General features: G+C 41.8%; 1 protein-coding gene across 1 annotated transcript; it reads right to left on the bottom strand.

The window, feature by feature from the left end:
* Positions 1-10,511: 10,511 nt before the first annotated feature.
* Positions 10,512-26,951, bottom strand: vbp1 (von Hippel-Lindau binding protein 1). Its single transcript, XM_029666370.1, has 6 exons — positions 26,840-26,951; positions 26,384-26,508; positions 25,995-26,061; positions 25,099-25,197; positions 12,099-12,237; positions 10,512-11,516 (listed from the first exon to the last, which is right to left on the bottom strand). The coding sequence occupies exons 1-6, from the start codon at positions 26,918-26,920 to the stop codon at positions 11,440-11,442; spliced, it is 588 nt and encodes a 195-aa protein (XP_029522230.1). The 5' UTR covers positions 26,921-26,951; the 3' UTR covers positions 10,512-11,439.
* Positions 26,952-27,330: the final 379 nt, after the last annotated feature.

Genomic DNA, 27,330 nt, shown 5'->3' on the forward strand with positions numbered 1-27,330 from the left:
AAACAACCCTGTTCTGCTTTGTGTCTAAAGATGTAGCCTCTTGTTGTTTGGGTAAAACGATGTCGGCTAGTCTTGGGGAGAATCTCAATTGGATTTGCTCGACTCTGTCCTCTCCTCACCTGCTTTTGAAAAATGTCAGAGGTAATTGAGGATCGGATACGAGGAAAGGAAATGTTGAAACAAATGCGCTTGTTTGATATTAGACTCTCCTCCACTCGTCGTTAGGCAAATTACCTTTACAGGGGTTGTAACCCCAAAATAAATGTGTAAAGTGATACAAATTTAGCTAGTTGTGGAAGACATGTTATTAATAAAAGTATAAGAAGCTCAGTTTGTAGAGCATTGCGCTTGTAATGCCAGGTTAGTAGGTTTGATTCCCGTGACCATCCATAGGTAAAATGTATGCACGCATGACTTTAAAAAATTCTGATAAATGGCATATGTTATGTAAGCGTATCGTTTTTAAATGTGAACATGATTTTCTCTGATTAAACAACAGCTGATTCAAAGGGTGTGGGGCAGATTTCCAAATTCTTCCATGGAAGATGCACTTCAGTATTCTTCGGGAGAGCAGGTTATCGAGGTGAGGACACTCCTCGGCTTACCTACTAACGAACTGACTCTCCTCAACCACTCTACCCACTTTTCGGTTTCCAGGAAATGGGAGAGGAAGACGGAAGAGTTGAGGAGAGGACAGAATTTTCCCTCTTTAAACCCATTTTCACGAAAAAAAAAAATCATATTCGTGACCCATAAACGGTGACTCCGGACATGCCGAATTTGCGACATTCTGAATAGGACCCCCAAAATAATTTAAAACCATTTTCACTAAAAAGTACCGTTTTTTTCTTCATATTCATGACCCATAAACGGTGACTCCGGACATGCCGAATTGGCGACATTCTGGATAGGACCCCAAAAATAATTTAAAACCATTTTCACTAAGAAGTATAAAAATTCGTGACAAAAAAACGGTGACTCCGGACGTGCCGAATTGGTGACATTGTGGATCGGACCAAAAAATTATTTAAGAATCTCTTGGTTGTTAGTTGCAGTGCCAGAAACCAACCACAAGATGGCCACTGATAGTGTCAACCAGCCTGTATCTGTGGAGCATCAGTAAGTACCACCTAGAGTGATTAAATCATTAGACACTGGATACATTCATTATTAGAAACATGTATAAACTAGGTAATTGAGGGTTCTAATGTTAAGAGCTAGATCAGACCAAACTATTTTAAAGCTGCATTTGTGGAGTGCTGGAGGGTTTAAGGACATAATCAATCCCTGTCTGCTCTCCTCACTTGCTTCAAGATGTTCACCATTGTTCCTGTACCTAAGAAGACAAAGGTAACTAAGTGAACTAAATTACTATCGCCCCGTAGCACTCACTTCTGTCATCATGAAGTGCTTTGAGAGACTAGTTAAGGATCAGATCACCTTTACCTTACCCGACACCCTAGAACCACTTCAATTTGCTTACTGCCCCAATAGATCCACAGAAGATGCAATTGCCATCGCACTGCACACTGCCCTATCCCATCTGGACAAGAAGAATACCTATGTAAGAATGCTCTTCATTGACTATGGCTCAGCATTCAACACTAGTACCCTCCAGGCTCATCATTGAGCTCGGGCCCTGGGTTTGAACCCCGCCCTGTGCAACTGGTTCCTGACGGGCCGCCCCCAGGTGGTGAAGGTAGGAAACAACACCTCCACTTTGCTGATCCTCAACACAGGGGCCCCAGAAGGGTGCATGCTCAGCCCCCTCCCGTACTCCCTGTTCACCCATGACTGCGTGACCACGCACGTCTCCAACTCAATCATCAAGTTTGCCAACGACACAAAAGTATTAGGCCTGATTACCAACGATGATGAGACAGCCTACAGGAAGGAGATGAGGGCCCTACGAGAGTGGTGCCAGAAAAATAACCTCTCACTCAACTTCAACAAAACGAGTATCGTGGACTTCAGGAAACAGCAGAGGGAGCACGCCCCTAACAACATTGACGGGACCGCAGTGAAGGAGGAAAGATTCATGTTCCTCGGCGTACACATCACTGACGATCTGAAATGCTCCACCCACACAGGCAGCGTGGTGAAGAAGGCGCAACAGCGCCTCTTCAACCTCAGGACGCTGAAGAAATTTGGCTTGGCCCCTAAAACCCTCACAAACTTTTACAGATGCACAATTGAAAGCATCCTGTCAGGCTGTATCACCGCCTGGTTGGCAACTGCACCGTCCGCAACCGCAGGGCTCTCCAGAGGGTGGTATATGGTCTGCCCAACTCATCATCAGGACCAAACTACCTGCCTTCCAGGACACCTACAGTACCAGTCAAAAGTTTGGACACACCTACTCATAAAGTTTTTTCTTTATTTTGACTATTTTCTACATTGTAAAATAATAGTGGCGACATAAAAACTATGAAATAACACATATGGAATCATGTAGTAACCAAAAAAGTATTAAACAAATCCAAATATATTTTATATTTGAGATTCTTCAGGGTAGCCACCATTTTCCTTGACAAAGATGCTAGTTCTCGGTACAACCATCAAGATTAATTGTCAGATCCAACTGAAGATCTCTTTGTTTCTTGGGACCTAGAACGAGCATCTTTGTTTTGAGTTTAAAAGTAACACATTTTCCGCCATCCACTTCCTTATGACTAAAACACAGGCTTCTAGGGAGGGCAATTTTGGGGCTTCACCATGTTTCATCGAAATGTACAGCTGTGTATCGTCCACATAGCAGTGAAAGTTAACATTGTGTTTCCTAATGACATCAGCAAGAGGTAAAATATATAGTGAAAACAATATAGTGGTCCTAAAACGGAACCTTGAGGAACACCAAAATTTACAGTTGATTTGTCAGAGGACAAACCATCCATAGGGACAAACTGTTATCTTCCGACAGATCAAATCTAAACCAGGCCAGAACTTGTCCGTGTAGACTAATTTGAGTTTCCAATCTCTACAAAAGAATGTGGTGATCAATGGTATCAAAAGCAGTACTAAGGTCTAGGAGCACAAGGACAGATGGGGAGCCTTGGTCTGACCATTAAAAAGGTAATTTACCACCTTCACAAGTGCAGTCAGTGCTATGATGTGGTCTAAAACCAGACTGAAGCGTTTCATACACATTGTCTTTAATATGGTAGCGCAACAGCTTTTTCTATAAAATTTTGAGAGGAATGGGAGATTTGATATAGGCGGGTAGTTTTTAAAAATATTTTCTGGTTTGGCTTTTTCAAGAGAGGCTTTATTACTACCAATTTTAGTGAGTTTGGTGCACATCTGGTGGAGGCATTTACTATGTTCAACATAGGAGGGCCAAGCACAGGAAGCAGCTTTTTTAGTAGTTTAGATGGAATAGGGTCCAGTATGCAGCTTGAAGGTTTAGGAGGTCATGACTATTTTCATGAATGTGTCAAGAGATCTAGGATTTTAAAAACGTGTGTCTCCCTTGATCCTAGGTCCTGGCAGTGTTGTGCAGACTCAGGACAACTGAGCTTTGGAGAAATACAGAGATTTAAAGAGGAGTCCGTAATTTGCTTTCTTATGACAATGATTTTTTCGTCAAAGAAGTTCATGAATTTATCACTGAAGTGAAAGCCATCCTCTCTTGGGGAATGCTGCTTTTTAGTTAGCTTCGACAGTATCAAAATACATTTGGGATTGTTCTTATTCTCCTCAATTAAATTGGAAAAATAGGATGATCGAGCAGCAGTGAGGGCTCTTCGATACTGCACGGTACTGTCTTTCCAAGATAATCGAAAGACTTCCAGTTTGGTGTAGCGCCATTTCCGTTCAAGGGCTCAGGTATTTTATGTATACCAGGGAGCTAGTTTCTTATGACAATTTATTTTTTTTTGTGGTGCGACGCATCTAGGGTATTACTCAAGTTTAAATTGAGCTCCTCCGTTAGGTGGTTCACCGATTTTTGTACTCTAACGTCCTTGGGAAGGTGGAGGGAGTCTGAAAGGGCATCTAGGAATCTTTGGGTTGTCCGAGAATTCATAGCATGGCTTTTGATGATCCTTGGTTGGGGTCTGAGCAGATTATTTGTTGCGATTGCATACGTAATAAAATGGTGGTCCGATAGTTCAGGATTACGAGGAAAAACATTAAGATCCACAATATTTATTCCACGGGACAAAACTTGGTCCAGAGTATGACTGTGGCATAGGACCGGAGACATGTTGGACAAAACCCACTGAGTCGATGATGGCTCTGAAAGCCTTTTGGAGTGGGTCTGTGGACTTTTCCATGTGAATATCAAAGTCACCAAAAATGTGAATATTATCTGCCATGACTACAAGATCCGATAGGAATTCAGGGAACTCCGTGGGGAACGCTATAGCTATAAAAAGTGATTGAGTAGGCTGCATAGATTTCATGACTAGAAGCTCAAAAGATGAAAATGCCTTCATTTTTTGGGGGAAATTGAAATTCGCTATTGTAAATGTTAGCAACACCCCCACCTTTGCGGGATGCACGGGGGATATGGTCACTAGTGTAACCAGAAGGAGAGGCCTCATTTAACACAGTAAATTCATCAGGCTTAAGCCATGTTTCAGTCTGGCCAATCACATCAAGATTATGATCAGTGATTAGTTAATTGACTATGGCTGCCTTGGAAGTGAGGGATCTAACATTAAGTAGCCCTATTTTGAGATGTGAGATATCACAATCTCTTTCAATAATGACAGGAATGGAGGTTTTTATTCCAGTAGGATAGCTAGAGTGAACACAGCCATGTTTTGTTTTTCCCAACCTAGATCAAGGCACAGACACAGTCTCAAAGAGGATAGCTGAGCTGACTACACTAGTGGCAGACTCCACTGAGCTGAAAGGCTGGCTAACAGCCTGCACCCTCTCTCATGGTGGAGCTAGAGCCCTGTCTATGTTCATATATGAGATGAGAGCACCCCTCCAGCTAGGATGGAGTATGTCACTCCTCAGCAGGCCAGGCTTGGTCCTGTTTGTGTGTGAGTCCCAGAAAGAGGGCCAATTATATATTTTAGGAATGGCAGAAAACAGTTTTCAACCAGCGATTGAGTTGTGAGACTCTGCTGTAGAGCTCATCACTCCCCCTAACTGGGAGGGGGCCAGAGACAATTATTCGATGCCGACACATCTTTCTAGCTGATTTACACGCTGAAGCTATGTTGCGCTTGGTGATCTCTGACTGTTTCATCCTAACATTGTTGGTGCCGATGTGGATAACAATATCCCTATACTCTCTACACTCACCAGTTTTAGCCTTAGCCAGCACCATCTTCAGATTAGCCCTGCCCCCTGGTAAACAGTGTATGATCGCTGGATGATTCTTTTTAAGTCTAATACTGCAGGTAATTGAGTCACCAATGACTAGTGTTTTCAATTTGTCAGAGCTAATGGTGGGAGGCTTTGGCGTCTCAGGCGCCGTAATGGGTGGAGGACAGACCAAAGGAGGCTCGGCCTCTGACTCGTTGCTTCATGGGGAAAACCGGTTGAAAGTTTGACGGCTGAATGAGCGACACCGGTTGAGCATTCCTACAGCATTTCCGTCCAGAAGCCATGAGGCGATCGTCCTTCTGTATATTATGAGTACAGCGACTGTAAATAGAGGGCATAATGTTAATGTTACTACTTAGCTTCGACTGGTGGAGGTCGTGTAGAATCATGTCCAGATAAAGCATCCGGGGTGAAAAAGTTGAATGAAAAGTCAAGTGAGGGAAAAAATAAAAAATGGTAATTACAAAGTAAAAACCGTAAAGTTAGCAACAACCCGCACAGCAGCACGTAAACAAGTCCACAAGTTGTGACCGGAAATGTCAGAGTTCAATTGGAGTTGAAATGTTGCATTTTAACACTGCTGTATCAAAAGAGGAAACTATGGTTGATTATTTTGCCAAATAAGTGATAAGATGTGGGACTGGACTGAGCCCAGGTGTAGGACAAATCCACGATAACAGAGTGATGCGGACACTCAGATTTTTCACTTTAAAATGTGTCAAACAAAAACCAATGATTTCAAAGTAAAACAAACCATACAACTCTATGCACAATGACTACTTTTAACAATGTGCAATCATTGGTTGCACACACATTTTAAAGTGAAAAATCTGACTCTCAGCATCACTCCAATACCGCGAAATTGCCCTATACCAATCCACGGCACTTGTCAGTCAGCTTGGCTCAGTATTGAACAGCATGCCATCATCTTAAGCCCAATCCACCTCGTGAAGAGCTATCCTCCTATAGGTTCACTTCATCTCTTACCTACACTACTCACATTGTTTAGCAATGATTATCACATACATTCAGTACAGAACCATCTTTCTAACCAATAATTGAAGCTTTGGTTAAACCACATAGCTAGCTCACATTAGCTAGTTAGCTTCCCAGCTAGCTGACGTTCACCTAGCTTGCCTCATCAATAGCCTGTTTTATTAACACAAGACCAAATAACTGGGCTAATAGTCTATTATACCCAGTCTGGGGCAATGCAAATAGTCTGGGTAGCCATTTTAATAGCTGGTCAGGAGTCTTATGGCTTGGGGTAGAAGCTGTTTAGAAGCCTCTTGGACCTAGACTTGGTGCTCTGGTACCACCTTCCGTGCGGTAGCAGAGAGAACAGTCTGACTAGGGTGGCTGGAGTCTTTGACAATTTTTAGGGCCTTCCTCTGACACAGCCTGGTATAGAGGTCCTGGATGGCAGGAAGCTTGGCCCCAGTGATGTACTGGGCCGTACACACTACCCTCTGTAGTACCTTGCAGTTGGAGACAGAGCAATTGCCATAACAGGCAGTGATGCTCTCGATGGTGCAGCTGTATAATATTTTGAGGATCTGAGGACCCATGCCAAATCTTTTCAGTCTCCTGTGGGGGAAAAGGCTTTGTTGTGCCCTCTTCACAACCGTCTCGGTGTGTTTGGACCATGATAGTTTGTTGGTGATGTGGAAACCAAGGAACTTGAAGCTCTCAACCTTCTCCACTACAACCCCGTCGATGAGAATGGGGGCGTACTCGGTCCTCCTTTTCCTGTAGTCTACAAACATCTCCTTTGTCTTGATCCCATTGAGGGAAAGGTTGTTGGTCTGGCACCACACGGCCAGATCTCTGACCTCCTCCCTATAGGCTGTCTCATCGTTGTCGGTGATCAGGCCTACCACTGTTGTGTCATCAGCAAACTTAATGGTGTTGGAGTCATGCCTGGCCATGCAGTCATGAGTGAACAGGGAGTACAGGAGGGGATTGAGCACGCACCCCTGAGGTGCCCCCTTGTTGAGGATCAGCATGGCGGATGTGTTACCTACCCTTACCCCCTGGGGTCGGCCCATCAGGAAGTCCAGGATCCAGTTGCAGAGTAAGGTGTTTAGTCCCAGGGTCCTTAGGTTAGTGATGAGCTTAGTGGGCGGTGTTGAACGCTGAGCTGTAGTCAATGAATAGCATTCTCACATGGGTGTTCCTTTTGTCCACTTGGGAACGGGCAGTGTGGAGTGCAATAGAGATTGCATCATCATGGATCTGTTGGGGCGGTATGCAAATTAGAGTGGGTCTAGTGTTTCTGGGATAATGGTGATGTGAGCCATGACCAGCCTTTCAAAGAACTTCATGGCTACAGAAGTGAGTGCTGCGAGTCGGTAGTCATTTAGGCAGGTTACCTTCATGTTCTTGGGACGGGGACTACGGTGGTCTGCTTGAAACATGTTGGTATTACAGACACAGTCAGGGACAGGTTCAAAATGTCAGTGAAGACACTTGCCAGTTGGTCAGCACATGCTCGGAGTACACGTCCTGGTAATCGTCTGGCCCTGCAGCCTTGTGAATGTTGACCTGTTTAAAGGTCTTACTAACATTGGCTACGGAGAGAATGATCACAGTCATCCAGAACAGCTGATGTTTTCATGCATGTTTCAGTGTTACTTGCCTCGAAGCGAGCATAGAAATAATTTAGCTCATCTGGTAGGCTCCTGTCACTGGGCAGCTTGTGGCTGTGCTTCCCTTTGTAGTCTTTAATAGTTTGCAAGCCCTACCACATCCGACGAGCATCAGAGCCAGTGTAGTACAATTCAATCTTAGTCCTGTATTGACGCTTTGCCTGTTTGATGGTTCGTTGGAGGGCATAGCAGGATTTCTTATAAGCTTCCTGGTTAGAGTCCCACTCCTTGAAAGAGGCAGCTCCCCCTTTTTAGCTCAGTACGGATGTTGCCTGTAATCCATGGCTTCTGGTTGGGGTATGTACGTACAGTCACTGTGGGGATGACGTCGTCGATGCACTTATTGATGAAGACAGTGACTGATGTGATGTACTCCTCAATGTCATCGGAAAAATCCTGGAACATATTCCAGTCTGTGCTAGCAAAACAGTCCTGTAGCTTAGCATCTGCATCATCTGACCACTTTTTTATTGACCGAGTCACTGGTGTTTCCTGCTTTAGTTTATGCTTGTAAGCAGGAATCAGGAGGATAGAATTATGGTCTAGTTTTTTCCCCTCTGGTTGCACATTTAACATGCTGGTAGAAATTATGTAAAAATTATTTAAGTTTCCCTGCATTAAAATCCCCGGCCACCAGGAACGCCGCTTCTGGATCAATGTTTTCCTCTTTGCTTATGACTGTATACAGCTCACTGAGTGAGGTCTTAGTGCCAGCATCGGTTTGTGGTGGCTATGAAGAATATAGATGATAACTCTCTTGGTAAATAGTGTGGTCTACAACTTATCATGAGATACTCTACCTCAGGCGAGCAAAACCTCAAGACTTCCTTAGATTTCGTGCATGATGGGGATCAGGGCCTTGTCGGGTGTCTTTAGTAAATCCTTGGCGTCCGACTCGTCAAAGAAAAAATCTTCCAGTACGGGTGAGTAATCGCTGTCCAGATATCTAGGTCTTTTCAGTTATAAGTGACAATGGCAGGAGCATTAAGTAGAAAATAAGTTACAAATAACTTGAAAAGAAGCACACAATAGCACAATTGGTTAAGGGGCCGTATAATGGCAGCCATCTCATATAATGACAGAATTTGCAATTAGTTTTGGTTGTTTCAGATTGTGTTGTGCCCAATATAAATTAATTGTAAATAACTAAGTCATTTTGTAGTACATTTTATTGTGAAGAATATACGTTTACTACATACTTCTACATTAATGTGGATGCTTCCATGATTACATAGTACCTAAGCAAAGTATTCAGACCCCTTGGATTTTTCCACATTTTGTTATGTTAGAGCCTTATTTTAAAATCGATTAAATAGAATAATTTCCTCAGCAATCTACACACAATACCCCATAATGACAAAGTGAAACATTTTATAAATGTTTTCAAATCGATTACAAAAAAAAAAAAAAAACGTATTTACATAAGTATTCAGACCTTTTGCTATGAGACTCAATTGAGATATTTCTACAACTTGATTGGAATTGACCTGTGGTAAATTCAATTGGTTGGACATGATTTGGAAAGGCACAGACCCGTCTATACAAACCAAGCCATGAGGTCAAAGGAATTGTCCGTAGAGCTCCGAGACAGGATTGTGTCGAGGCACAGATCTGGGGAAGGTTACTAAAACATTTATTGCATTGAAGGTCCACAAGAACAGAGTGGCCTCCATAATTCTTAAATGCTATAAGTTTGGAACCACCAAGACTCTTCCTAGAGCTGGCCGCCTGGCAAGCTTTAGGAACTGAGCAATCGGTGAAGGGCCTTGGTCAGTGTGGTGACCAATAACCTGATGGTCACTTCGACAGAGCTCCAGAGTTCCTCTGTGGAGATGGGAGAACCTTCCAGAAGGACAACGATCTCCACAGCACTCCACCAATTAGGCATTTATGGCAGAGTGGCCAGACAGAAGCCACACCTCAGTAAAAAGTACATTATATTTATTGTGTAGGTGTGTTCCCAAAATGCACCTAAAGACTCAAGCCCATGAGAAACAAGATTCTCTGGTCTGATGAAACCAAGATTGAACTATTTGGCCTGAATGCCAAGCGTCACGTCTGGAGGAAACCTGGCACCATCCCTACGGAGAAGCATGGTGGTGGCAGCATCATGCTGTGGGGATGTTTCTCAGAGGCAGGGATTGGGAGACTTGTCAGGATCCAGGCAAAGATGAACGGAGCACAGTACAGAGATCATTGATGACAACTTGCTCCAGAGTGCCCAGGACCTCTGGGACAAAGGGCCACTTTCCAACAAGACAACGCAGGAGTGGCTTTGGGACAAGTCTCTGCATGTCCTTGAGTGGCCCAGCCAGAGCCCGGACTTGAACCCGATCGAATATCTCTGGAGACCTGAAAATAGCTGTGCAGCGACACTGCACAGTGACAATATGAGGTGACATTCTGTAGTCTCCTCATATCAAACATTTGATATCAAATCTAAAACACTGGAATATACAGCCAAATTAAGTTGTAGCTTTAGCCAGACTACCACCCGGCCTGTGAGAGGTGAAGTGAGTGTAAAATGTCTGCGCACACCCACTCTAACATGTTTCATGTCACCCACACAGGACCACCATGTAAAGTTTATTTTTTGTAATTTATTTTTGTCACTCAAGTGTCTTAATGGATACAACGTGACAAATAAATACATTGAGGAAGTGGACAGAGGAGCAAACTAGACAGGAGGAAGATAAAATAAACAAAACAGGCAGGTGGTAGCAGAAGAGCGACAAGAAAGCTGAGAAGTTGTCTAAAATGGCACCCTATTCTCTATATATAGTGCACTACTATTGACCAAGGCCCGTAGGCTTTTGGTAAAAAGTATTGCACCATATAGAGAATAGGGCACCATTTCAGACTCATGCAGGGAGTAAGGGACAGAACAGAGGAGAGGAAAGAGGGAGCATGGAACAACAGTCTGAACATTCTGAATCCAGAGGGCACCATTTTGACATCACACACATGAAATCACATCAGAGGAAGGTTTCCGCTTTGACTGGTGAGCTGTTTCTCCTCCTCGCTCCCATTTCCTGCTCAGCGAGGATTATGTGTAGTAGCGCAGGGTGTTCCGAAAGCAAACCAAGTTCTCAAACTAGTACACAGTGAAGATCATTGTCAATAACAGATTGAAAAATCATCAAAGAAAAAGACAAAAAAAGAGTGAGGAGGAGAAAGGGGAGGACAGTGAAAACCTAGAGTCGCAGGCGGTCAAAAAATATGAGTGCTTAATAATAGTAGTAACATCATACAAAAAAAACTGCTGTAGTAACTTCTGTTTTGTCTTTTTTTACTTGAAAAAATAATTTTAAAAGGTAACAAATCAATAGAATAAAGCTTGGCCTGAGTCCCAAATGACATCCTATCCCGATCCAGTGCACTACTTTTGATGTTAAAAGTTGTGCACTATATAGGGAACATGATGCAGATTTGTACTGTAGAGACTAGAGATGTGAACAAAGACATGGAGTTTGGGTGGGTTGCAGGAGCGGGAGGACATCCCTATTTCTTAAGACTTCTCAAGTGATTTGAGGAGGTTATCCTTGCTCCTTCTCTTTACGTCCCAGTTGTAGACTCGTGCCATGTCTGAGAGGGGCAATGGGTTAAGGATGACACCTCAGTCTATGAAAGTTATCTAGTACTTTCATAAGGAGAGTGACATGCGGCATCTCTAATTTAGTTTTTAGAGCACCCAACACTATCTTTAACAGTCTATCAAAAGAACAGTACTTACCCAAACAGTTTGAACAAGATCAAATTGCCAATGTTAAGTATGTACCTCAGTTTCAATGTGTTGTTTCCCCCTGGTTCATGCCTACTGAACACAGACTTGCATTCCATGCTTTGACACAACCGTCTGCCACAGCTATCACCTGTCAAACGCCTGCAGCAATTACCTCAGCCCTACAAGACCATAAAACTGTCCTAATGAGAAAACAAGCAGACATTTCAGCTCCCAAAAACCTGGGCCTATAACCCTATAGTCTATACGAGTAGAAGTGTTGATCTAGGATCAGTTTTGCTTGAGGGGGGGGGGGCACCTGACACTTTATGTATCAATGTCCAGAGTTACAATTCCCTAATTCAAACATTGTATCACAGATTTTTCTCCAGACTCCAGGCCTGTTAAATGCTAGCCCCTGGGCCTATATTTAAGCAGAAGGATACTGACTTCGGTGGTGGTAAACTGGTCTCGCAGGAAGTCCAGGTCTTCTTCCAGGGAGTCCAGGTTGCGTGATGCGGTCGCCAGATTCTTCTCCAGCAGAGACTGGGCTTCGTCGATGTCGTACTCCAACATCACATTGGCCTGGTAGAGGAGAGGGGATGGAGGGAAGCGAGGAAAAGTGAGTGAGCAACATATAAACAGTAAACTTCAATAGTGCTTGCTTTTATTCTATGCCGTCCTCCAACGTCACATTGGCCTGGAAGAGGAGAGGCGGAGATGAAAACAGAGTGGGAGGTTAAGAGTGAATGATATTAAAGTAAACTGCAGAGACTGGGCCTCCTGCATAAACTTCAGCCGTATCTTACTTCTTGTTAACTTAGAGACGTACGATATACCAGGTCCCAGGGATATCTCTGCTGACTCAGGAGTTGGGTAAATACGCTTTTAGTTTTTTTGCACTTTACTTGGTAGAAAAATCTCCAGGGATTTCTAAAATTGGATGAATTGATGCCTCTAGGGCAGGGATGGGCAATTCCAGTCCCGTGGGGCCGGAATGTGTGTGTGTGTGTGTGTCCCCAGCACACACAGCAGATTAAACTATAGTGAACAAAACATTTAAATGCAACAGTTTCAAAGATTTTACTGAGTTACAGTTCATAACTAAATCTGTCAATTGAAATACATTTTCCATGGTTAGTTAAGCCCTGGAATTTGGGGATTTTGCTTAAATTCATTAAAAAAAAGTGCTTATAACAGTGAACCTTTTTTGTGGGATACACATAAGGAAATTCTAGGTCTTGTGGCATATTTTGTTTAAACTATCCCCAATTCAATGGAATTGCAACACCGTACTACAAGGTCTGAGCCAACATGCTTTCTGGTAAGTTTTGATTACAATACTGGGTGGGGTGAATATATTTTATATGACATACATGATTTTTTGTTAACTAGTAAATAGTAGCCTCCACAATGTGTGTTTAAAATCATTTCTAACTCGTTAACAATTTCTGCTAGTTAGTTTTTGCTACCATGTGGGTTTCCGCTTGCTTGAGCCTGCTAACAGAGTTAATTCACTTGTTTCCATACATGTTTAATTTAAAAACATTTTACAAAAGGAGTTGTTTAATCTAACTGCTTAATTATTTATCAGTACATGGAATTGTATGGTTCTTTTTTTACAAATTGTTTTCTAATCTTTACAGGAAAATGCCACGGCACTATCTGATGTGTGGAGACATTTCACTGCAGCTAATGTAGAAGGAAAAGCTGTATACATTTGCAAATACTGTGCCAAATCATATGTGAAGAATGCAACAAAGACACAGAATCATCTGGCCAAGTGCATAAAGTCCCCTCAGCACTCACAACAAGCAACCTCTGACAAAATACTATTTATATTCGAGGTGAAAATTATGAATCCGACACCTTTTCGATAGCAACAAATTATGGTCCTCCTGGAATCAGAAGTTTTTTGACTCAATGGAGGAACGTAGTCAGAGAAATGCTGATGAATGTATTGCTAGAGCTGTGTATGCAACTGGTTCACCTCTGATGCTCACAGGCAATGTGTATTGGAAGAGATTTCTGAATGTTCTTCCCCTAGCATACACCCCTCCAACCAAACATGCTTTATCTACTCATTTGCTGGATGCAGAGTTCAACAGAGTTCAAGTGAAGGTCAAGCAAATCATAGAGAAAGCAGAATGTATTGCAATCATCTCTGATGTGTGGTCGAACGTCCGTGGGCAAGGAATATTTAACTACATCATCTCCACCCCTCAACCAGTATTCTACAAGAACATAGACACAAGGGACAACAGACACACCTGTCTCTACATTGCAGATGAGCTGAAGGCAGTCATCAAGAAGGTATTTGCACTGGTGACAGACAATGCTGCGAACATGAAGGCTGCTTGGTCTAAAGTGGAGGAGTCCTACCCTCACATCACACCCATTGGCTGTGCTGCTCATGCATTGAATCTGCTCCTCAAGGACATCAGGGCACTGAAAACAATGGATACACTCTACAAGAGAGCCAAGGAAATAGTTAGGTATGTGAAGGGTCATCAAGTTATAGCAGCAATCTACCTCACCAAGCAAAATGAGAAGAATAATAGCAGCACATTGAAGCTGCCCAGCAACACCCTTTGGGGTGGTGTTGTCATCATGTTTGACAGTCTCCTGAAGGGAAAGGAGTCTCTCCAAGAAATGGCCATATCACAGTCTGCCGATATGGACAGCTCCATCAAGAGGATCCTCCTGGGTGATGTATTTTGGGAGAGAGTGGTAAAGCAGCCTGAAACCTATATCAGTAGCAATTGCATTGATTGAGGGAGACAATGCCATCCTGTCTGATGTTCAGACTCTGCTTGCAGATGTAAGAGAATAAATCTGTACTGCCCTGCCCACTTCACTGTTGCTCCAAGCAGAGGAAACTGCAGTTCTGAAATACATCAAAAAGCATGAAGACCTCTGCCTGAAGCCCATACACACCGCAGCGTACATGTTGGACCCCAAGTATGCTGGCAAGAACATCCTGTCTGGTGCAGAGATCAACAAGGCCTATGGTGTCATCACTACCGTGTCTCGCCACCTTGGCCTGGATGAGGGCAAGGTTCTTGGCTGTCTGGTGAAGTACACATCCAAGCAAGGCTTTGGGATGGAGATGCAATAGGGCAGTCGTGCCAACATATCTCATCAGCCACCTGGTGGAAGGGACTTTGTGGATCTGAGACTCTTTCCCCTGTTGCCTCCATCATCCTCCAAATCCCATCAGCCTCCTCAGAGCGCAACTGATCCTTGTTTGGGAACACACACACCAAAGCACGCAACAGGCTGATCAATACAAGGATTGAAAAATTGGTGGCATCTGGGAAAATTTTTGGCTTTTTCAACAGGGTTGGAAAGTGACAGTGGAGATGAGGCCTCAGAGTCTGATGTTCAAGACGTGGACATTGAGATGGTCCAGGGAGGAAGACAACCTAAGCATTAGTTTCTAGACTATTATTTTACAGATGTATGTTGAAAACATTTTTGGGAGATGCAATAGATCACTGGGGATCATTCCATGTTCCCTTTCTTTTGTTGTTCAGTGAAATCATCCCATGTGAAAAGTCAACTCATTTAAGTAAAGTTACATTTGTAACTAAATCGTTTTTAAAAATTCTATTGGAAGGATTTAATCATTTGCCATGTCTACTTATGTTAAGGTAAAAGGTTTTTGTTTCTGTATCCATATGATAAGGTAAATATATCCAATGCAAAAAAACATTACATTTAAATGGTATTAATATTAATTTACATATATTCCCATTAATTCCCACAGAAAGTTTCTACCTCTGAATATTCCCCAAAATGTGCAACCCTAGTAATGATCATGAAGTTTAATCAACTCCACCTGTCAGGTGGATGGATTACCTTAGCAAAGGAGAAATGCTCACTAACAGGGATGTAAACATGTGTGCACAAAATGTGAGCAAAATAACCTTTTTCTGCATATGGAACATTTCTGGGATTTTTTATTTCAGCTCATGGGACCTAGGGCTGTCCCCTTCTAAAAAAATATATACAACTTGGTCGACCGAAAGTAGTCGGTTCTTTCGACCAATCAATTGGTCAACATATATAGATTTGTATTTTACCGCCTTTTTGCGTTGTCTCATCACTGCAACTCCCCAACGGGCTCAGGAGGCAAGGGTCGAGCCACTCAAGATCCCGCTGCGCTGCTCGGAAGACCATGGTCGACATTTTTAAACATGTATTTTCTGATATATACACACAACCCATGTGTTTTAATTAAATCTACTATATGCATTCAGCTTGTCTTATGCTTTAAGCTTACCGTTTGATGAAATAACACACAATAACTCAAGAGGGAGCCAGAGATCTAGATAAACAGAATGAAAAACCTTAACTTGACCCAATCATTCTCCTTCCACTCCTGCTGGCTTTCACAGATTCTGACATTACTCTCCTGAAGTTGCCGGTAATAGGCTACACGAGGAGTCATGTGGAATGCCAAGTTAACTTACCAATCTGTGTGCCAGGTATGATTTTCATATGCACATTTTAGTGGAACAGTACCCATTTAAATTTAAAATGTTGTCATATAGCAAAATCATTGTCATGTCGTTAAGCAAAATTATATCCAAATCTAAATGAAAATAAACCATTGTCAACTACGAAAAATAGCCTACATAAAGACAACAACTAAAAACATTGCAGACTGCAGGTAGAAAATATCCGGACAAAATAAATATCCTATAAATCACTTTGGCTTGTGTTGTTTTTCTTCTTTGGTTTAGTTTTTAGCAATTCCCCTCTTGGTTTTTGAGATATTTTCATCACTGCAGCATTTAGAGCTTTGTCCTTGTAGCCTAAACCAAAGAAGAAAAACAGAGTTTTGCACGAAGTACACTACGTACACAGTGTTCGGAGAAAATGAAAGCAACCCTGAAAAAGCACTGGCTTACTCTGCAATCAGACCAAAACACTGCACACCTCTTCAAGGAACCCCCACTGGTGGTCTATAAGCGTGGTCGCAATATTGGGGATAGCTTAGTGAGATCTGACCTGCCCCCTGAGCCCATTCAGACACTTGACACCCATTCCAAATGGGACCTACAAATATAGCTCATGCGCAATAGCAAAAAAACATTGTTCTTCAGACACCCACATACAGGTCGAAAAACCCGTTGAGGGTATCATCTCAAGCAAGACAAAGGGAGTAATCTCCCTCACACCTGCACATGTGGGAAAGCCTACATAGGTCAAACGAAAAGACAGTTAAAACGCATAGCTGAACACCTCAGCTCAACCAGGTGAGAACACTGACTATCCAGTAGCAACACACTTTGTTGAAGCTAATCATCCTTTCTCCTCCCTAAAATACAGGCATTGAGCATGATGCTCTACCAAGGAGAGGATGTAACATTGAGTTCCTACTAGGGCTGGGCAATGTACCGTATTTTACTATATACACACCGGTATTTATGCACGGAACAGTTAGGGTTTTTACTTTGCCTTCTATTACGGTATTTTAATGTTTGGTTTGTTAAATGTGATACGCGTGTGTAAATGTCAATTTTTATAGTTTACTTGGCTACTTGAGTATACCCTCTCTCCATGCCACTTTCCACACAGACCTAGTCCCACCCCCATTCACTCAAGGAGCGCATGTTGTTGCTGCTTGGCCACGAGACACTTTCGTTCAGTCTGCATGGTCAATGCAGCACATGCAACAATGTTGATGACAAATGTTGTTTCCACTTTGATCTTCATATAAATCCCCAAGCGTTCTATAAGTACAATATTAGTTTGCATTTCTTACATCTGCAAATAGCTAGTTTGTATATTCTTAGCAAGTTAAGCTAAATCGTGTTGGCCACTAATGCTAATCGCTAGTTAGCTAAAAGACATGAAGGTCAGTCAACCCAGAAAATGTAAATTACTTTGAAAGTTTCTTCAAGTGCAGTCGCAACTTTTAACATGAGTTGTTTGTGCAATAATATCTTCTAAATCAAAGAGGAATAGGTCGAAGCATGAATATGTTGGCTATATGAATAAAGATTTAATGTAGCCAAAGATGATAGGGTCCCCTAGGAAACGTCACTTTGGTTCCTACAACATCACAATAACTCGTCCATGGCATTTCCATCCTTTGTCATGTCAAACACTGTATTCAAAGTGCTCACTATTATTTATATTCTAACTATAGAATTATAATAAATATTCTATTGCCATGATTCCAAAAGTTCACCCAAGTGTTTTGATCTAAATGCAATTGCAACATTTGGTTAAAAATAAGGCCTAGTATTTTTGCCCATATGGTGTCAGTGTGGAAATGATCTCAAATGAGCCCAGGAAATGCAGAAATACATGGAAATGCAGGAAATTATTTTAGGTTGAAGTTGAATTGAACAGTATTAAACAATTCGAATGGAGAAAGACCCATTGAAATGACACACACACATACATATATATATATATATATATGCGTTTCCACCATAAAATACAGGCCAAAGTGATTCATTCCACCATAGGGTGATTACTAATAGTAATCAAAAACATAAAATACAGTCAAAAATAACATATGATATTTTGGCCATATCACCCAGCCCTTGATCCTACTACTAGAGGGAAGCCTACTGGATATTGTTTTTAAAAACATTGACCCCTAGTGGTCTGAATATTGACTTTGATCTCAGGCCCTTCTTATGACCAATTATATTTTCGGTGAACAGGTCTCGTAAATGAATGTATTCATCCTACAGCTTATCAGCGTACACCCAATACGTTTCCACCTGTTGATGATGCTTATTATGCATTATGGTTGAACCAAAAGACTCCATGTAACAAATATTTTTAATTCAATTCAAAATATTTAAATATATGCAGTACCAGTCAAAAGTTGACACCTACTCATTCAAGTGTTTTTCTTTATTTTCTACATTGTAGAATGAACTATGAAATAACACATATGGAAACCAAAAAAAACAGTTAAATAAAAATATATTTGATATTCTTCAAAGCAGCCAAGCCTTTGCCTTGATGACAGCTTTGCACACTCTTGGCATTCCCTCAACCAGCTTCATGAGGTTATCACCTGGAATGCATTTCAATTAACAGGTGTGCCTTGTTAAAAGTTCATTTGTGGAATGTATTTCCTTCTTAATGCGTTTGAGCCAATCAGTTGTGTTGTGACAAGGTAGGGGTGGTATACAGAAGATAGCTCTATTTGGTAAAAGACCAAGTCCATATTATGAGAAGAACAGCTCAAATAAGCAAAGAGAAACAAAAGTTCATCATTCCTAAAAGACATGAAGGTCAGTCAACCCAGAAAATGTCAATTACTTTGAACGTTTCTTCAAGTGCAGTCGCAAAAACCATCAAGCACTATGATGAAACTGGCTCTCATGAAGGACGCCACAGGAAAGGAATAACCAAAGTTACCTCTGCTACAAAGGGTACGTTCGTTAGAGTTACCAGCACCTGAAATTGGAGCCCAAATAAATGCTTCACAGAGTTCAAGTAACAGACACATCTCAACTAGAGGTCGACCGAATATGATTTTTCAACGCCGATACCGATATTGATTATTGGAGGACCAAAAAAAGCCGATACCGATTAATCGGCCGATTTAAAAAATACATAAAAATACCATGTATTTGTAATAATGACAATTACAACAATACTGAATTAACACTTATTTTAACTTAATATAATACATCAATAAATTCAATTTAGCCTCAAGTAAATAATGAAACATGTTCAATTTGGTTTAAATAATGCAAAAACAAAGTGTTGGGGAAGAACGTAAAAGTGCAATATGTGCTTTGTAAGAAAGCTAACATTTCAGTTCCTTGCTCAGAACATGAGAACATATGAAAGCTGGTGGTTCCTTTTAACATGAGTCTTCAATATTCCCAGGTAAGAAGTTTTAGGTTGTAGTTATTATAGGACTATTTCCCTCTATACCATTTGTATTTCATTAACCTTTGAATACTGGATGTTCTTATAGGCACTTCAGTATTGCCAGTGTAACAGTATCGCTTCCGTCCCTCTCCTCGCTCCTCCCTGGGCTCGAACCAGCAACACAACGACAACAGCCACCACATCGAAGCAGAATTACCCATGCAGAGCAAAGAAACAACCACCCCAAGGCTCAGAGCGAGTGAAGTTTGAAACGCTAATAGCGCGCGCTAACTAGCCAGCCATTAGCGCAATGCTTGACGCAAAGGAAGAGCTGCTGGCAAAACGCACGAAAGTGCTGTTTGAATGAATGTTTACGCGCCTGCTTCTGCCTACCACCGCTCAGTCAGATACTTAGATACTTGTATGCTCAGTCAAATTATATGCAATACAGGACACGCTAGATAATATCTAGTAATATCATCAACCAAGTCTACTTAACTAGTGATTATGATTGATAATTTTTTATAAGAAAATGTTCATGCTAGCTAGCAACTTACCTTGGCTTACTGCATTTGCTTAACAGGCAGTCTCCATGTGGCGTGCAACGAGAGAGAGGCAGGTCGTTATTGCGTTGGACTAGTTACCTGTAAGGTTGCAAGGTGATAATCTGTCGTTCTGCCCCTAAACGAGGCAGTTAACTCACCGTTCCTATGCCGTCATAGAAAATAAGAATGTGTTCTTAACTGACTTGCCTCGTTAAATAAAGGTGTAAAAAAAATATTAATCGGTCGACCTCTAATCTCAACATCAACAGTTCAGAGGAGACTGCGTGAATCAGGCCTTCATGGTCAAATTGCTGCAAAGAAACAACTACTAAAGGACACCAATAAGAAGAAGAGACTTGCTTGGGCCAAGAAACACGAACAATGGACATTAGACTGGTGGAAATCTGTCCTTTGATCTGATGACTCCAAATTTGAGACTCTTGGTTCCAACCATCGTGTCTTTGTGAGACGCAGAGTAGGTGAACGGATGATCTCTGCATGTGTGGTTCCCACCGTGAAGCATGGAGGAGGTCGTGTGATGGTGCTTTGCTGGTGACACTGATTTATTTAGAAATCAAAGCACACTTAACAAGCATGGCTACCACAACATTCTGCAGCGATACGCCATCCCATCTGGTTTGCGCTTAGTGGGATTATAATGTTTTTCAACAGGACAATGACCCAACACACCTCCAGGCTGTGTAAGGGCTATTTTACAAAAAAGGAGAGTGATGGAGTGCTGCATCAGATGACCTGGCCTCCAATCACCCGGCCTCAACCCAATTGAGATGGTTTGGGATGAGTTGGACCGCAGAGTGATGGAAAAGCAGCCAACAAGAGCTCAGCATGTGTGAACTCCTTCAAGACGGTTGGAAAATGATTCCAGGTGAAGCTGAGAGAATGACAAGCGTGCGCAAAGTTGTCATCAAGGCAAAGGGTGGCTACTTTGAAAAAGGTCAAATATAAAATATATTTTGATTTGTTTCACACTTTTTTGTTACTACATGATTCCATATGTGTTATTTCATAGTTTTGATGTCTTCACTATTCTTCTACAATGTAGAAAAGAGTAAAAATAAAGAAAAACCATTGAATGAGTAGGTGTCCAAACTTATGACTGGTACTGCATATAAATATATGCAGTGTAATTGCATGCTAAACTGAAGATGTTGATTATTGGAGTCAGGGGTGTTAGCTGGGGCGGGGGGAAAAGTTTGACTGTAGTTGCCCATCCATGCTCTTGGGCAATTGAAAAGGCTGATTGAGGATCTTTTTACAGAAGAATGTGTTTGTTTTCCATGATTGTGTATTAATGTTTATACAGTAGTGGTCAGCTGTTTGTCCACCCGCAACTGTTAATAACTAGTGATGCACCGATATTACATTTTTGTCCGATACTGATATTTTCCTTGCCCCAAAAAACGATACAGATAACCGATATTAAACATTTTAGCTGCCTTTTAAGCATTCTAGTGCAGTTAAATAGTGATCACACACACATGGACACATCGGTCTAAGGCACTGCATCTCAGTGCAAGAGGCGTCACTACAGTCCCTGGTTCGAATCCAGGCTGTATCACATCCGGCCATGATTGGGAGTCCCATAGGGAAGCGCACAATTGGCCCAGCGTCGTCCGGATTTGGCCATCATTGTAAATAATAATTTGTTCCTGACTGACTTGCCTAGTTAAATAAAAAGGTTAAACACACACCACACTGACCAAAAAGTTATTTTGTTGGCATTTACATATGTCGGCATTACCAGTAAAGCATAATCAAAACCTATTTATTTCACTTACTTGCTGTGTTGTTTAGTTGTTTCATTCTCAACCAGGATTTCAATGGAATGGCGTTTGTGTCTTCGTGTGTCAAAAAATATACTATTTAACACTATTTGACGTGTCAAATAACACATTTTGAAGTGTCAGATAAGCTTGTTGACCAATCAGAACCTGAATATGACTGCACGTCACAATAATTTAATGCGTTCATACATTTTTTACGTAGTTATTACACCATCACTCATATTTCATATGTCACAACGACTCATAGATACATATTGCTATGATGTTGGTAAAGTTGTCTCGCGCACCTACAGTGCTGGTCATAAACAAAAGCTAGCTAGCTCATGGGTGCAAACAATGTTCTTCCCCCAAAACGACAATCGGTTTCAGTAGCTATATAGTTAGCTAGCTAACAATTCAGCTAGGTGTCATCATCTAAAATAACCCTAATTTATAAGACAGTTCTTATTTCATTAATGGTGGTCAGACCATCTATGTGAAGCTAGCCACAATAAGGATTTGCCACAACAGTGGACTTGCGGTTAGCCTTCAAAATAAAAGTATGGCACGATTCTACTATTTGTATTCATTTGCATCAGTCAATGACAAACTTTTATTTTGAAGGCAACCCACAAATTCCACTATTGTACCTAATCGTATTGTGGCTAGCTTCACAACATATAACCCGGTCCGGTCGAGCCTCTCACTAGCCAGATGACGCTAGCTGGCTGCTTATAACGTTAGCTTTGGGAAACAGGGTTAAGTAGCTGGCTAGCTATTTATTTTCATGAACTGAAGTTCAATTTCAATAGGCGAACAAGTGGCAACCTAGCTAATACTTACAAGGATTCCTAAATCATTGCTAAGAACAATGAAAACGACTGCAGTTTCTACAAGTCATTGTTTTCAGGCTGGTTGTACTGGTGCTAGGCTAGGTACCAATCTAAAGCTAGCTACAACAGAAGTTGCGGTCGAACAAATTATGCCTTATTACCAACACGGTATTGTAAACACATTGCTTGTTTGCAGACTTTTTTTGTACAGCTTTGACAGTGCTACTGTATCTTTGACACGCAAAGACCCAAACGGCGTTCCATAGTATGCATGTCGTGAAGCTAATGGCAGTGACGCTGTAACTCCGGTAGGGCAACAATGGAAAAATAGCGCACTTGGTAGTGTTAACAGGTGCTTGACCAGTCCCAGTCGGCGAAGGCAGACATCACCCACAACAGAGAACTGTTGATTGTCAAGGGCAATTAAATCCATTATCTAGACTAATGGATTTCGCCCGAGTTGTCTCGCTGAAATGTTCTTACTCTTTCAAATGACGGCTCGACTTGTTGACTGCTCGATCCACACAGCAGACATTGTGGGCTAGTTTAGGAAAGCTGTGGTGCACGTATTGCGCTAAATTTTACGTGGCGCCATTACATCACGTACCTACGTTATATAGGTATGCACGTCAGCTTTGACATCGGTTTTGCCCATCAGCGTTAAACTAGACATTGGCTGATACAGATGTTGGCATTTTTAGCTAATATTGGCCAATTCCGATATATCATGCATCCCTACTAATAACCCATCTGAAACTGCCCGACTATATGTGATAAGTGAAAATCTTGAGGCCCACACCTGACCCCGCTAATATAGAAAATAAGCTGTCAGACTTTTTCACACCAATTTTGTGATATCCAATTGGTACTTACAGTCTTGTCCGTACGGCAGTTGCAGCGATGGGACTTGGGAGAGGCGAAGGTCGAGAGCCAATGCGAAGGTCGAGAGCCATGCGCCGTTCTAAACACGACCCTGTTCGCTTAACCTTGAAACCAATGTGTCGGAGGAAACACATTACAACTGCCGACCGAAGTCAACGTGCATGCGCCCGGCTTGCCACGAGGAGTTGCGCGATGGGACAAAGACGTCACGGCCGGCCAAACCCTCCCTTAACCCAGACAACGCTGGGCCAATTGTGCGCCGCCTCATGGGTCTCCCGGTCGCGGCCGGCTGCGACACAGCCTTGGATTTTTACTCAGGTCTGTAGTGACACCTCAAGCACTGCAGTAACTTAAACCACTCAGGAAGCCCTAGCCAAAAAAATTGGACAGTGGATGATGGATATTTTTTTGCCTTATTTAAATATGTTTCTACTTATAATTTCCGACATTTTGTTAGGCTACTTGTTACTCAACTTGTCTATAACCAGATACATGAAGCTTAAATTCTCTTATGTCAATTATATGTAGCCCTAGAAGACCAAATAAACCCTTGCTCACCAGAAAGAATGTTTCAATCTAGTTGACATTAGTAAAGTTTTCTGTTATCTCAGCTTCTTTTGAAGAGCAAGATGTTTAGGGACTGGGGAGAAAATGCAATAACGAATAAAATGGGAAAGATTTTTTGTGCGTAATTTCCAAATTATACTGAACAAAAATATAAACAAAACATGTAAAGTGTCAGTTCCATGTTTCATGAGCTGAAATTGTGCATAAATTTGTTTAAATCCCCGTTAGTGAGCATTTCTCCTTTACCAAGATAATTCATCAACCTGACAGGTGTGGCATATTAAAAAGCTGATTAAACAGCATGATCATTACACAGGCCCACCTTGTGCTGGGGACAATAAAAGGCAACTGCAGTTGTCACAACACAATGCCACAGATGTCTGCTAGTCAACGCACTCCACCCCGTGCCCCGGATAAAACAAAAAATAGAGACGATACAATCTTATATCAACGATGTTTGGACAGGTTGATGGGACGATGTGTCATTTCAGACGTCGCCCAATCGTATTAGCGCCTCACAACCATCACACATAACATAGCCGGTAATGCCATGATCCTCTTCTACAACGTCACCAAATCTTTTGGCTTACGCACTAATGCCAGATAGCCAAAAATAATTCAAGAAAAACCTCAATGTAGCCTGTAGATACACAGATATAGAGTATACCAAACAGAGTTTACCCCCCCCCCTTTAGCCCTCAGAACAGCCTCAATTCATCAACCAAAACCAAACATGGAGTCCATGTTTTCATCACTTTGCACATACACCAGTTCTTGTTTGGTACTGTCATTTTACCATGACTTAACTCACACGATGTCGCTATGGAATGCCCTTAGACCTAGACTCATTAAGTAATAATCAGAGGTCTAATATTGGGCGAACCTCATGGATAAGGAGTGGGCTCCATAAATAGGGAGCAAGTGATCAGATAATTCCAAACAATGTTACTTAGGAACACGACATGTATTAGTACTCACCCCTAACCACAGGCAAACTTTGTCGGTGGGCGGGACTGAAGCCTTGCAGTAAACGTTGTCAGCCAATAGGAAGTGTGTCTCCATAGGGTCTGTGGTTTCCTATAGGATGAGGGATTTGGAAAGCAAACAAAGCAACTCAAAACCACATACGTTGTACTCCACTGATCTTGAATGCAGTTAGTGATCAACAGCTTATAGTGATCAAATTGTCCTGCAAGGATGTAATCACTGTAATACCCATTCCAGACAGAAGATGTGGTATATTACCTATAAGAATATAAGGCAATGTTTATATGACCCCCTTTCAAACAGCAACTTATTTACCACTCTTATTTACCACATATTAGTGGGTAACTGGCAAATTAAGAGGGGTAAAGGGTGTTAAACCATGGGGGGTGTTTGCATTACAAATTAGGGAGGTATCAAACAACGGAAATGTATTTACCTGCAAAAACTCTGAGAACCATTTACAGACCTGATACCGGTAATATTTTTTTAAACCTTAATTTAACGAGGCAAGTCAGTTAAGAACAGATCCTTATTTTCAATGACGGCCTAGGAACAGTGGGTTAACTGCCTTGTTCAGGGGCAGAACGACAGATTTTTACCTTGTCAGCTCGGGGATTCGATCTGGCAACCTTTCGGTTACTCGTCCAACGCTCTAACCACCAGGCTACCTGCCGCCCCTATTTTGGTTACAGTGTCTGTGAAAATGCAGGAATCATGACTAGGTCTTTAGGTGGCTTTTAATTGGCCATGTTTTTTTACCCCCTACCCCACTCAGATATACCAAAAAGTAGGTAAAAGGGAAGCAGGCATGGTAAACTTGTGGGATCTTTGTCTGTCTATGAAAAGGGTATAAGAGGAGTGCACTGGCTGCACTGTATGCTGTTTACCTTCTTCTTCTGCATGTGTCGTAGGATTTCTAAAGTCTGCTTGATCTGTGGGATCTGGCTTTTCAACCTGGGTACAGCAGAGAGAAACAACATAGAAGTATAACTATAACACTATCACATATTTATCCATCAAAAACTCAGGGTCATCCTATCAGCTAAATAAAGCTAATGATATCACCTCAGAAGACAACACAATAGCACACTAGTTTGTAGCTTGGCATATTCCTCTCTTCTGGGAATAATAGTAGCTAAACTTGATACAATGGAACCAGTGGAATAGTCCAACACGTGCAATCCCACAATAACATGCCAAGCAAACCAAATCAAGCATTTAGCTGTTTTGACATTTGACTGGTTACCGTTAATAACTTATGCTGTATATTAGTTACCTTTGTTTCTTTTGGGCCAGGTTGAGCTCCATATATTTATATTTCTGGTATTGCTCATCCAGTTTTCTCAAGACGGCGTCTGCAGTGTCGTTCCCTGGTTGCTTCATAAACGACTCGACATCCTCCTACAAAGGTTGACATAAAGTTAACTAGCTAGGTTACGCGTTAGCTTTCAAGCGAGTCATTCACACAGCACAGTAAACTTATTGTGAGCACACAAGCTTGCTGAAGAAAGGCCGTTTCATTGCATTTGGATGACAATATACATCCGATAGATAGTTAGCTAGGCCTAATAGGCTTTCTAGGCGTCATTTCCCTAAAAGGATGTGAATGAACATAGCTAGCGAACATTCGTGACAGGCTAGCCTAGAGGCTGGACAGCGTCAATTACACATTCGAGAGTGTTATTTCATATAGTATAATGGCCACTATGTATATAATTCACATTTTACACACCACAAATATTGCTTCGGGGATTCCAAGATGTTTTTTCTTTGTCGCCGGAACGGCATTGCAGCTGTCTATGGTCGTCGCCATCTTGGAAAAGACTCAACTCCCTCCTTCGTTACGTAGAAGTTGGGCGTTACCGAATTTAGGACTTGCTGGTCTTGAAAGCTTGAGACAAGTCCTTGTCGGTGCAAGAGTGGTCATAAAATGGGAAAGAAATGCTGCCAAATCTGAACATTTGAGAGAGAGCCAGAGTCTAACTCGGACAAAACTGGTAGGCCTGAACTCTGTGCAATTGCCAGGTGAAAAGCAGCCTTTTATTGTAAAGATTTTTACTCAAACACTTGAATGAGAAAAGGCTGACATGAAAACTGGTCAATTTAACACCAACTGTGGGGGAATAACCGCTTATTGTAAGGTCTACACAATGTCTCCCCCTTGTGGGAGTAAGAATAATTTGTTAACTTTATGACCAGTATTTCTTAGTTTTTTTGTTGGAG

This window comes from Oncorhynchus nerka, linkage group LG8 (genome assembly GCF_034236695.1).
Source record: "Oncorhynchus nerka isolate Pitt River linkage group LG8, Oner_Uvic_2.0, whole genome shotgun sequence".
Taxonomy (NCBI): Eukaryota; Metazoa; Chordata; class Actinopteri; order Salmoniformes; family Salmonidae; genus Oncorhynchus; species Oncorhynchus nerka.

What these genes read in the sequence shown, in the direction of transcription:
- vbp1 (XM_029666370.1), bottom strand. Translation starts at nt 26,920, where the DNA reads ATGGCGACGACCATAGACAGCTGCAATGCCGTTCCGGCGACAAAGAAA. An exon ending in GACACATGCAGAAGAAGAAG is followed by an intron (nt 25,198 to 25,994) that starts GTAAACAGCATA and finishes CTCATCCTATAG; the next exon opens with GAAACCACAGACCCTATGGA. An exon ending in GTTTACCACCACCGAAGTCA is followed by an intron (nt 11,517 to 12,098) that starts GTATCCTTCTGC and finishes TGCCCCTCTCAG; the next exon opens with ACATGGCACGAGTCTACAAC.